Raw genomic sequence first — 13301 nt, 5'->3', positions numbered from 1 at the left:
GGTCATCGAGAAATTCACGATTTGTGCCGCCAAATTATAATTTCGGAATGTAAAAGGATCATTAACTGGTAAACGTACCTTAGTAACAGTTTTGTACAGGTTCCAAGCCTTCCGACCCTCAACGCACGATCACCATCTGGTTTAAGCACATCTGTGGGATTATTGGTACCTACTGCCCAGCCTAGAATCTAGCAAAGCGTATATCGATCGTTAGGGCTTTCCATGCCGATGGAGGTACGCTGTTACCTTGTACCTAGATAACATTACGGTAGACCCGCCTGCGTCTGTGTGATGCACGCAACGTCCATCCAGCTGTTCGGCTAACGTTTATGCGCAGGGTTTAACGCTAGGGACGAACATACCGGTCCGCGTTTTAGCACGTAAGCTCGAAAATTTCGGTCATTGTAATGCGTAAAAGCCCGCAATTAACCGGCGTGGACCACACGACTAGACCAGTTTCGTTGCCGAGATAGTCGCAGCCTTCGGCTTACGATTAACTTGGCTTGGCTGATGAGAGACGTATTGATCTGTCGGAAAAATTGGCCAGGCGAAAGACTAACGGAGACAAGAGGAAACGTACCATAAGGGATGAATAGATGTGTCAGAAAGGATTCGAGAGTGTATTTGTCAGCCTGATATGAGGGGATGATGGAAGGAGGAACGGAGAGTGATAAACGAACAAAGTAAATCAGGTATAATTAATAATTCGATTTGTTATACATACGTGAAAATTATTTATGAGAATTCGAGAGGCTCAGATGCGATCGTAGAACATTTGGAGTAGGTGTAAGGTGTCGAATGGAAGGTGAGGATATTCAGCCATCAGGCAATCGACTGCAACGACATGATGGGGTGTGAAAATCGACGCATCAGGTTATTCGCGACGGACGCAAACGCCGTTTTTGCAGGATCCGAACTTCTTCTTTCGAACCAAGCACTTTATAGGACAAGCCAACTTACCGGGAGATCCCCATTTCGTTACGAAAGATAAAACGTCGCGAGTAACGCGCCGCCGTCGAACAGGGTCAGTATCAACGTCTTCGAGTTTAACTAAAACGAAACGAAAGCGTCGCGACGTTCTTCAAATTGTAAATTAAAAAGCGCATAAAAAATCTCAACTGTAACGTTTATTTCCTAATTCTCACCGATCTTGTCCTCGCTATAAACTTCATATATGGTGTTGTTTACTGGGAGAAGAATTTTGCGCTTTAATTTTTGAGCTTCTCGTATTCGCGAGTCCCGACCGAGAGCTGAGTTTCAACTGACGAACACCCGTCAAGGAATACCGTATATTTATGTGAATTTTGAAAGGCTTCGACACTCGTATCGTTACACTGTTTCCGTTTCCTCACCAGCTGTCTCTCGAAACGTTTATACGATGGTAATTTCTACTCGTGCCGTGGAATCCACGCACAATCTGGATCACAATTAACAGTGAAGTACAAACGCAATTGTGGTTATTGTTTATTGCAAACGAGTTTCTATGATCGGATGGTCTAGCTTTTAAGCAGAAGTTGAAATATGTCACGTTCCGCGTTACTCGATACACGACTGTTCTCTGGATTATGCATTGAAATTGCACGCGCGCTTCATTTATTGAATTAATTCGTCTCTGTTGAGCGCACTAGCTTTGCTGCGGATTTGATACGGTAATTAATTTTCTACCTCAAATGAAACGGACCCAGGGTTGAGAAAATATTAATTGAAAAATAATGCATTATCCATTACCAAAATAATGGATAATGCATCGAGACTAGGATTTGTAATTACTTAATGATTAATTGATTCGAATTGCAATAATCATTACCAAAGTAATGAGCCATCGTTATTGTAACAATGCATTCATGGATTCTCATTGAAATAATCATGACTGCGGTAATAGGTTCGGATAAATGATGACGCACGAAGTTAGTATTCATTGACGGGACTCTGATATTGCTGTATACGTTGGCAATTGGATAATACTATAACAAGTTTAAAATATGAAAAACTATTTTCATTTATTCGGTACGAAACTATATTCATTTATTAATTAAGCTCCGTAAGATTCGTGGTCCAAGGTGGAGCCAGTTAAACTCGACGTAAAATGTTCGATACCATGAATTTTCGAGCAAAATTTACTCAGCTTGTTTTTCAACTATTCATTCGGAGATTTCGTTTTCCGATTTTCGACATTTCGGTAAGTTAATTAGGTACGTTGTGAAAGAAACATGATATCCAATTCCCCAATAATTAACAGTATCTGAATCTATCAGTTCTATAAATTGAAAACTCGTCGGTGCATGATATTGCCGAATAAAATTGATTTCCAAATTGCTACTGTAACACTCGATCTGTGAGGGAAAATAATTGAATTGACCGGTGAAGTAATTCTATTAGCAAGTCGGTGACGAGTTGACGTGGGATCGTAAATTACAGGGACATTGGCTGAGCTGATGAAACTTATAAGCGTGAATGTTGCTCGATGTTGCAATATAGAGGGTACAAATTGCGAGGATTACGGAGGAAGGTACATCGAGGAAGAGGATGGACGATTTTTCCAATCCATTATTACTAACACATGAAAAGTTTGATCGTTAATTGGTAAAATTGGTAAACTTTACGGTTTCAGACTTTAATTGCCGAGTTGTCGTGATCGAACATTAATGTTCAATGTTGCAGGTACAGTACGAACAACTTCATCTCCCAGTCTTGATATTCAGTTTGTTAAAATTGGTCACCCGAATCAGCCGCCGTTCAAACCCACAGTTTATTTAGAAGCAATACATGTCCATCTACCCTGCAGTAATCGGAAATTGTTGAAAGTCCTTTGCGAAAATTTCCACGATTTCCAACCCTCATATGTATTTTCGTAGTTTCTTCAAAAAGGACACATGTGTTTCTGGGCGTTGGGCAAGTTCTGTAATTGTCCACGACAATCGCACACATGTGTTCACCAATTACCGGATCATCTGGACAATCAGGGATTCGGGGAACGGTTACACATGCGCATAACACGGTCGAGGATCAACCGAATGTAGGTCAAGTCCGGTCAAAGTGTTGTAATGACAGAAATATCACATACATACACGAATTCAAGGTTTCAAAGTATAACCGAAGTTCATAGTAGAGCTGAATTTAGTTGAAGCATTATTTCTTGCGAACACAGAAATAAAATAAAATAAAAAAATAAAAACAACTCCGTTTTACGTTTAAATTTGGTCTACAATAGAATGATTGATGACTTTGAAGATATTTCAGTATAAAATCATTTCTAATATAAAAAATTCACATCGTTGTAACTATTTTGATGAATTGGGTCTAATTTTGATCGTAAATGAAATCTCTAAAAATTCATCAAAGTAGTATTTTTTATTTGGCCTCTCGGTTGATCGAAAGAACATGATTATTGAAATGATTTTGAGTGATGAATATTAAACCGATGCCTTGATAAAAAATACTCCATGATTATTCAAAATCAAATTTTGTAGATATGTAGAGAATTCGTTAAGGAAAAAATAATCCCAGTTTATTAAAATCGGTGAAACGGTGTGATTTTTTCATTGCAGAAATGATTCGATAACAGGATCTCTGAAACTATTAACTCAACTTATTGGCTGCTTCAAAATTGTCATCAATAATCGTGCTATTGTAGCTGAAATGCATGGTTTTACATTTTTTTCCACGTCAAGGGAACATTGTCTTGACTAAATTCATCTCGACTAACTTTTTTCGTACTTTATAATCTTCCCTTATGTTAAGCTTCAATTGTTCGTTCCGATCCGCCATTGATCGCGTTTCGCAAATTCCATGCTCGCAGCGTGTAAATTCTTCTCAACTTGTACAAGGAATTGATAATGGGAATGGCGTCGCGGGTCGAAAAATAACGCTAGATATAACTCGAGTGATTGGTGTGAAAGTAATGAAGATTGGCCGGAAGTTTGCCGAACGATGGGCGCGGCCGTACTTACAATTAGTTAGTTCGCCATCGCATCGTGCAACTCTCCAGCAGCGTGTAACATAGAGTTCAATTAAGCCTTCGGGGTTCCTTTTAGCTTCCACTAGGACTAAGCCGCTTCCCTTCGTCGGCAAAACAACAACCGCAGACTCAATCTACCAACGATAACAACCTTCTCAACTAATTGCGGCAATTCCACTATGCAAATACATATTCGACATACTTTCGGTATTTAGCGAAGAATTCGAGGGTGAAATGATGTTTTCCAAACTCCAAGGAGTGGAATTTATTTAATTTCACGTCTAAATCGACGCCAATTAACGGCGAAAGAATTTTAACGTAGAAAGAAAAGAACAATTTGTCTGTATGTAATTGAATCTTTAATTTTTTAGGTCTCGAAATTTTTTGAAAATCGAACATTTGTTGTAACGAAGAGCGAAAATTTGGATGAAAAAATTGTAGCGACTCGGTTGTAGGGATTAGGAAGAATTTAATCTCAGCACATCTGAAACAGTTGATAGGGTTCGCTATTGAATACTCGGAGATCCTGTAAAGAATCGAAATCAAATCAACTTCATGAAATCACGGATTCACAATCGGCAATAAAATTGTAACTCGTTCATTTACATATGCTGTATAAATGTTGATAAAATACCAATGATTAATAAATTGAAATAAGTTTGAATATAAACCGATTATTTTATTATTTATTTAAGGAATGATGCCAACATTTTTCAAAAAATCAGAACGTATTAATGGTTCTAAAAAAAAATCATTCTGATCCACGAAAATGTACTCCACTCCTGTCAAAACTTTGAAAATGAATGAAATAAATTGAGTGTAATTACCGCAGAGTGAAAATGCAAATAATCGCTACAGCCAGTTGTTGATTATAAACGACGCGTAATTATTCCGCCCTTTGGCGTTATTGGAATGAAAAAATTCCACGTTCCAAACCTTTGTGTTTCCGAAACTTGAAAACGTGAACGTCGGTTTGTCGTCGTCCCCGTTATTCGAACGATCGAATCGTTTTGAATCAAGTTGAACGAAAACATTTCAATTTCAAATACCGCAGAGTCGGGTTAGCGTTGAATTTTCGAAACGAGAGGGAATCCGGGTATAATTTTTCGGGTATTCGGATCTGACGGTATTTTCATCCCTGCAGAAGCCCGAGCAAGGGGAGTGACGGCCAATTTTATTATCATCCCTGGACTTGATGCAATCTCATAGCTTTTTTCTCCCCTTATTTTATTTTCTCCTCTTTTTCCCTCATCCTCGGAAGATATACTGCACACGTGATTTCTGTTTATCATCATTTTTTCCGGCAATGTGTTATTTTCTTGTACATCCTATACAAGTATTATATACGTATAACGTTTAAATTGAAAATGAATTTTATCCAGCCTAGTTCGTTTATAATTTAAAAAAATCTAATTATCCATCTTGCTTATTCCTATTTGCAAACCTTTAAAAATAATACATAAAAATACGTCAAAATTTCAGCAACAAATAAGCGAATAACGTATAATTACTGCTACTTGGAAAAAAAGTCATTCATATTACATTTTTAACCCAGTATCTTAGATTCGTGATGGTAGTAAAATGAACACATCATTCGCATGACGATCTGCTGTTTTCGATTACAGTCTTATAACCTCAGAGTGATCAAATATTATTACGCAGATCAGATTTAGATGTCCTTCTGCAGTTTGTCACCGAAACGTTTTACTTCCCTATATAATGTTACACGATTCAAGCATTTTAGAAAGTAAAAACGGCGAAATTAAATCGCTATCACAGCTCCAGGTTACGTTAATAAAACCGTTTCTATTCCGGATATTGGAGTTCAACCGAAATAGCTTCGCTCACTTGGTTTGCACTTCCCCTCATTCGCGCCCTTAGAGAATATTGCAAAGTATGTGGTATAAATTTCTCAATCCTCAACTTTAGAATGAGCAACTCGGCGAAGAAATTGCAGTTCGTCGTACGGTTGGATCCTATTCAGAGAAAATATCGCGCTAGTGTTCATTTGTTGTTTATTCGGTAGATTGCGATTGGCCGCCAAAGGATAAATCGTGAAAAATTGAGGGAGCTTTAGTCACGTGAACCCCTCTGCAAATTGGAACGCCGGGGGAATTATGTACCGGTTGTATTTTAAAACGAAACGAAGTACCGTTTCATCGGGTGAATATCGGTTGGTGTTTTTTTTTTTTGTGATTTTATACAACTGTTTTTATAATCAAAGCGAGACACAGTTATGCGTATCGATTTTCATTTACGACCGTTGTTGCTCGGAACAATTCGCAATATAATTCGATAGCAAATGATTTCTGCTACAGCAGCATATGATTACCTACGTGTAAATCCCACCGGCAAACACTGATTTATGCGGAACAATGCATAGCTGATTATTTGTTGGTATATGACCCACTTCTCAGCTCGATTCATTTTATGAATAAGCAAGCGTTTCAAAGCTTGCAAAACTTCGATTAAACACTGTCGTGACAGCTACTTTAACCCTTCAAGGCTTTCAATGGCGAATTTAAATCTCCAGCAATTTTCCGTGTTATTGCAATTTTTCTACAGCTGTAAAAAATAAAATCGAACAAATTTTTTTCTTCCGTATTCTTCTCACTACAATTTTCTGCGCAGTTTTGATACATACATTATATGTATATATGTAAAAAAAACCATCATTGCAATTCGTCATAGACAATATTGGTTCTTTTTCTTGCCTCTCTTATTCTCCTCTGTCAAATTGATACGAATCAAGTCTGTATTGAACTGTCAGTCGATAGAGATACGCCGTTTTTTCCCCTCTCTGGAACCGTCAAATGTAACCTGACGAGAGGACAAGAGACCCTAGAAATTATATTTGCGGAGAATGTTCTTTTCTCGCGAAATTTAAAAAGGGCTCAGGTGCCACGGGGCTGTAATAACGTCTATTTTCCACCCTTCTCAGCGAGCTTTGACAGATGTTGAAAGAACGATCACATTTCGGTATTGGAAACATTGCCACCACATTGTCAATGATCCTTCAATTTCCAAGCTTTATTATCACGTCGTGTACATCCGTTCAAATATTGTAGATTATCGCGAAGCAGGTCTTCCACTCTTGGTCGAAAGATAATTATCCACGAGTGAAAAATTATCCGGAAGTTTATGTAATTCATTGCAGTAAAAGTGTTTTATAATTAATCTTCGCTCCTGAACAATTAGGGAAGCTGAATAATTTAATCTCGTAATTAATCTTGCTCCTGCTGCTGCTGCAGTATTTCGGAAATATAAAGCACGTTCGCTTCGGTGTGATTCCTCGGTGAGTAAATCCCTCTTACCAACCAAAATTCACTGTCAAATACCCAAATCATTCGCCCAATATTGTAAAGTACGGTTTACGGTGAACGGTCAAAATTGAATTGTTTAAAATTTCTTTTTAGAAATAGTTTAATTTTAAATATAATTTCACCCTTTTTTCATCCCTTGATGTCGATTTGGGCGATGAAACAGTGATACATAGAATTTAATCGCGACCTGTTATCGGCTCTGAAGTTGATAATGATTTGAAACTGATGTAGAAAAATGAGTTTCCACGACACCATGTAATCTCTTGGTCAATGTTCCAGAGTAAACCGATCCATCATCGCCAAAATCGCAACGCATCCAGCTCTGTTTGTACAAGAAATCGCACCCCGATTCCTTTGGAATTCTTACCCTCGTTATAAGCGGGGATCCGTCCGAGAAAATTGGGCGTTAGATCGAAGGATAGATTCTTCGCCTTGTTATTTCACGCTCTTAATTCTGGATTCGAGGAAAAGTTCGAGCTGATGTTTATTTATTACAACTCCGCAGCTTTAAGCTCAAAGGCATTAATTAGTAAATGGGCTTGGCTGGCTTTGATGCAACTACTTAACTGTTCTTGCTACGACGGCGTTCCGAGTATCCTCGATTCCCACGGATGACAATTCACCTTCGCTTGACATTGAATCGAAAAATCGAAATGAAAAAAGCTCGGCTTTGTTACCTTGACGTGAACCGAGACTGCTAGAGGGGCGAAAGCTTTGCAGCATCCCCCGTGCAATATCACGCATCACTGCGCTGTAACGAGCCAGTGACGTCAGATCTTACGCAAACCCGACTTGCTTACAGACCAAAATAGTAGACGCATCCGAAAAAGTCGAATTATTAAAAACGGTGCGAGTTTCGAACTACAAAATTCACATCCACAATTTGATAAAATAGAAACTCTGTTGCGATTCAACCTTCTTTATCCCTCGTCAGTTATGTCATTAAAGTTGAGCAATTTGAACAAAAAATAAAATTCTGAAACTAAAGAATTTTGACTGAGCAATGTGCTTTTTTAATAATATCAAATCATGATTAATTATATTACTTTATTGAACTACAGAATTTTTATCTCTTCGTCAAGTGTTATATGCGGTGAGATTTTTCAAACAAAGTTAAACGTGAACGAGTTTGGGTTCTGATTTTCATTAGTCCGATATTACTTACTGTTGGTTTTTCAAATATTTAAGCTTTAGAGGTACGCAATTTCAGATTAAGCTTGAGATGTTACAGGAACAGCGAATTCCGTGATTTAAAATGATTTGGAATATCCGATTATAAAAATAAAAATAATCCCCCCTCTCTCCTCCCCCACAAGGAGATCCGTTAATCTCGGGGTTATCACTTTCACTTCGATTTACAGCTGCCTCTTAGACATTTTTTACTCTCTAATAATGTATATATGTATATATATATATATATATTCGTTGCACGTGACAAAAAAATTTATGAGGCCTTTACGATGGCAGGACGAGGATTAGGATCATTCGGGGACAAAACCGCCCGAAGCTCCTGGATATAAATCTAGATCCTGGATTGAACAAGGATCGTAAAGAGCGGACAATTCCAGACTGGCTGATCTCGATGAAGAGTCGGTTGGATAAACATTGTTATTGTCACAGTAAGCAGAGTTTCATTTGCTGTTATATCGACGCGCTCGAATCAAACCGGCAGTTTTTTCCGTCTTCTTTCGCTCGCGGTTTGACATAAACTGATTTTTTTCAATTTTCCATTTTTCATAAAATATTGCTATTTTTCAGATACACAACTCGCGGTATAGAAAGGCCTTGAATAATAATTAAAAGTCGAGGCTCTTGGTATATTCTTTTCCACATTAATTAGTTACTCGAATTTCCCTGTGTATAATAATTAAATACCGGGAGGGGTTTATTGCGTGATTATCTACACGCGGCAGGGCTTCCCCAGTTCTTAACGACGCTTTTTTTTTCTCTTCCACACCATATACCCTTGTTAAGCCTCGTCTTTTTCCTTGCTCTCTCTCTTTCGCCTCGACCAGCTCGCCGAAATTCTTCTCCGTCAATTTACGAGGTCCATTAATTCGGAACCCTCCCGCGAGTACTAATCCGGAGAAAAATCGGACAGTGGTGTATTTTTTTGGTATCAAATGAAAACCATGCACCCACGTAGAATGAGAATTGGTGCTTTATCCGGTTCGTGATAGCGAAGGAGATATATATATATATATATATATATACATATATGTATACATACGGAGAAAGAGAAGGCGAGAAACGGCGCGAAAAAATGACTACAAAAAATATCAAGAGAAAAGAGAAAAGAAGAAAGTGAAAAGCGGGAAGCGTATGCGAAGAAAAAAGACGAGAGACTAGCAGAGAAAAGAAACGTTAACAATGAAGTAGACGCGACGACGACGACGCCGGTTTTCAAAAGAGCGAAACGACGCTAATGCCTGTAACGACGCCGGAGCCCCAGATGCGCTAAAAAGTTATGCCATCAGCGTGCAAAGTCTTGCGCGGTTGTTGCTTTTTTTTCTTTACATCAACGTACGCCTTGCTTATGTACAACACGGTATGTACCTAGCTGGAAAGTCAATGTCGCACAAATGGTGGAGCGGAAAGAATTCTGGCGATGGAAAGTTTAGTACACATACGCAGAGAGGGAGAGAGAGAGAGAGCGAATTATTTACATTCGAGCAAAAGGATAGGGGGAAAAAAAGGACCGAGGAAAATTGAAAATTGTTCAAATATTTGCGAGTTGTGGCTCGATCATTCTTGCGTAATGCAAGCCGATTTGTAGGCTTGCAAGCACTTGGGGGAAAACGCCCCGAGGACGTTCCTCGGACGCTTGCGCCTATTTCGGCCAACTCGTTAGGACCATTACTCTGCAATATCTTGTTATACCAGCCGCAAGGGATGGAACGAGTTTTCCAGGTCGAACGCTGGGTAAACCACATAATTGAAACGCTGAGGAAGGAGATTATCAAACCGGGAGTTTGAAAAATTTTAAACAGCTATTTGCAGGTCTCGCCCCTTTGATTTTTCCGAAGTATTCGTCCTCGACGCGGTACACGTGTAATTTCAATCGATCGGGCCTGATGGAAAATTCCAATAACAAGACCTTAGAGAGCGAATGAAAAGTTGGTAAGACGTTCACGAGAGCAATTAAGGTCGATTCTTTGACTGATTCGTATCACGACGCAGATTAGGCAAGGACATGAGTCATCGGTCGAGCTTGATTGGTCGGACCTTCACAGGGACGGGGGGTTGAAGTTCCAAATTTGAAATGTTCCGAAAGCGCCTGATTTCGAATTATTTTGTGGCAAAACTTAAAGTAAATAAATTAAACTTTTATCAAAGAAAAAAGTTTCGAATGGTTGGAAACCCAACGGCTCAAAGTTGGGAAAATCAAATCAAAGTTGGGAAGATCAAAGTTCCGAAATGCAAGATTTCGAAAATTCAAGTTACGATACAGCAAAGTTCCGACAGAGCAAAATTTCGTAAAATAAAATTTTGATGGAGTAAAATCGGAGAAATTAAAATATTCTCACACAGCGTAGTTTGTTCAACGAGTGGGTGGGAAAAATTAGTAAAATCGAAAATCAGAATGACCAGGATTCCGGACGTAAAAATATCGAAAATCCAAAACAATGAAAAATCAAAGTGGTAAAATCTTGCCAAACCAGAAATTCACCGAACTGAAAATTTTCGATTATTCGGAATTTCGATGTTTCAGATTTTAAAGTTTCTTCATTTCCGCGCTTTCAGAACTTTGACTTGGCGGAGTTACGCCCTTTCGGCATTTTGTCTATTAGAAATTTTATCGTTCCGGAACTTTGAGCTTCGAGTGTCGAACCATTCGAAATTTCGATATTTCCTCACAGTTTGATTTCTCTACTTTAAGTTTCGCCACCAAAAGTTTGGAATTTAGCGCTGTCGTAACTTTTCAAATTCGGAATTTCAACCCCGCCCCTAGATGGGTGTCCATATCACGCAGCATACATATTTGCAAGCACTTGTGACTAACAAACTGACACATTATACGTATAGCATAGATTCGAGCGATGAGAGTACGATGCTCTTGTTATATCTATCGGTACAAATAACACGCAAGCAAAGAAGCTTACCTTTCGTCCGGAGGACAAATTGGCTGAGGGTATATACTTGAGCAGCCGAGAGCCAATCTGAAATTGATAGAATACAGAATTTGAGTTTATGTATAAAAGAAAATGGAAATCGAGAAAGTATGTTACGTGAATTTTGAACTTTTTATTCATCGTGCAGCCTCTCGGAGAGACTGAAAGATAACCGCATAGGGAGAAAAGTGTACAGAAACCACCGCATAACGTAGGTGTACCGAGTATATTTTATTCACCCCGCGTGAAAAACTTCTTTCACAAGTCGAAAATTCCAACACTTTTCTAAGCATAGGTAGGTAGACGGTGGATAAAATCGCCGGTAGCGAAGTATCCATCGTTACATCCTCGTGCGATTTACGAATTTTACCGAGACGTTTATGCAGCGAGCGCTTTTCCACTCGACTGTAATATCGTTATACCGCAATGTAAGTATAAAATACGCCTCAGGGTTGAACCATGTCGTTTATATTTTTACTCCGCGAGTTTAAAAACTCCATCAAAGACGACGGGAATTCGAAATCCAATTTTCCGGGAGAATAACAGCTGAAACACAGGCATGGAAGAGAAAATAATCATCTTTGGATACGAGGATCTTTTCGGAGGTAAGACGAGGCGGTTTTTTTTTTCCCTCCGTATTTTTCACCGACTTTGCGCTTTACTTTCGGATGCGATATACGGTCGATTCAAAGCTTCTTACCTTGTACCTTATCTTACTTAATGCGCAGTCCTTGATACGGAGAATAACGGTAGCATTTTATTTGCTGGTACTTTGATCAAACCCTTACGGATGATGCAACTGGCCGAGCAAAAGAGCCCAAGGGGCGAAATTATGCCGACGGATGAGTCGTGGGGATCTAATTTTGGAGTAGTAACTACTCTGTGGCACTCGCTGACCTCTCGCACGTTTCGTTTACTCCTCCACCGTCCTACAACCTTCGACCTTTACCCGGTAATTTTCAATCCGCCTTACACTAGCGATGGTCACTATGCTAAAAATGATCGACGCTTCGATTAATCGAGTCGAAGAAAATAATCGAACACGACTCGATTGAATGGGTAAAAATTAATAGATCGATCGATTCATCGATCGTTTCGCATATTTCTGAAACGGTGCATTTGAAACGAAAATTTCGGAATGCAGTCGTAATAGCGGAAAAGTTGTTTTGATGATTTATTGTTTAATTAAAAATATTTTTCAATTTCAGGTGACAATATTCGTTTATCTTTCCCTTGTTATATCAAATAAGTACTCGGTAAGTCAGACAATGGTAATAGTCGATAGTTTAATCATGTAAATTGATATCGTATCGCGTCGTTCATGGGAGTAAAAATAATCGAGTCGGTCGATTAATCGAGGTTGAGAAATAATCAATCATACTTGATTAATCTGGGAAAAAATAATTGATTATTTTTGGTTATTCTTACCGTATATCCATGACACCTAACATTGAGCAAGCTTACACTCACTGCGTCAAAATTTTATATTTTTATCTGTTATTACTTAGGTAATAAAGAATTATAGTAAGCTATCAGTTATCGCTGCAATAACTATTCACTCATCATTCGCATAAGAAGGAAACGTGACACAGTGCGATTTCAGTTGTCAATGCTATATTCTTTTGCTATCGCAAAATTGAATCTTTTCGTCTTACAGCGTATCAAATTTTCTCAGTGTAATAACGAGGCCTTAGCATCAATTTAGAGTTGCACTAACATCGAATTTTCCCAGTTGTTACAAAAATATATATTAAAATTATTATACATTCTGTAGCAAGAACTTATCTATTTTTTGTTTACGGTAAAAAGTGCAATCCTCTGAGCGCGATTCATGATTATACGTACTACGTGACTCCAACATTCTTGCATGAATAATAAACTTTGGAATCTGTACACGATTATTGTGAT

At 38.5% G+C, this 13301-nt stretch overlaps 1 protein-coding gene across 4 annotated transcripts in view; it reads right to left on the bottom strand.

The window, feature by feature from the left end:
• The window catches only part of LOC107225150, a 51628-nt gene that overhangs the window by 20067 nt on the left and 18260 nt on the right, over positions 1-13301 (bottom strand). For 3 of the 4 annotated variants that reach the window (XM_046742727.1, XM_015665507.2, XM_046742735.1), the window contains one exon: positions 11385-11441. In XM_046742727.1, coding sequence (XP_046598683.1) covers positions 11385-11441 — 57 coding nt within the window. Of the gene's footprint in view, positions 1-724; positions 856-11384; positions 11442-13301 lie in introns of those variants that run through there. The other variant, XM_015665506.2, reaches the window with a different exon arrangement.

This window comes from Neodiprion lecontei, chromosome 1 (genome assembly GCF_021901455.1).
Source record: "Neodiprion lecontei isolate iyNeoLeco1 chromosome 1, iyNeoLeco1.1, whole genome shotgun sequence".
Classification (NCBI taxonomy): Eukaryota; Metazoa; Arthropoda; class Insecta; order Hymenoptera; family Diprionidae; genus Neodiprion; species Neodiprion lecontei.
The sequence above is the reverse complement of the archived record's forward strand: the minus strand, read 5'-3'. Positions and strand labels throughout refer to the sequence as shown.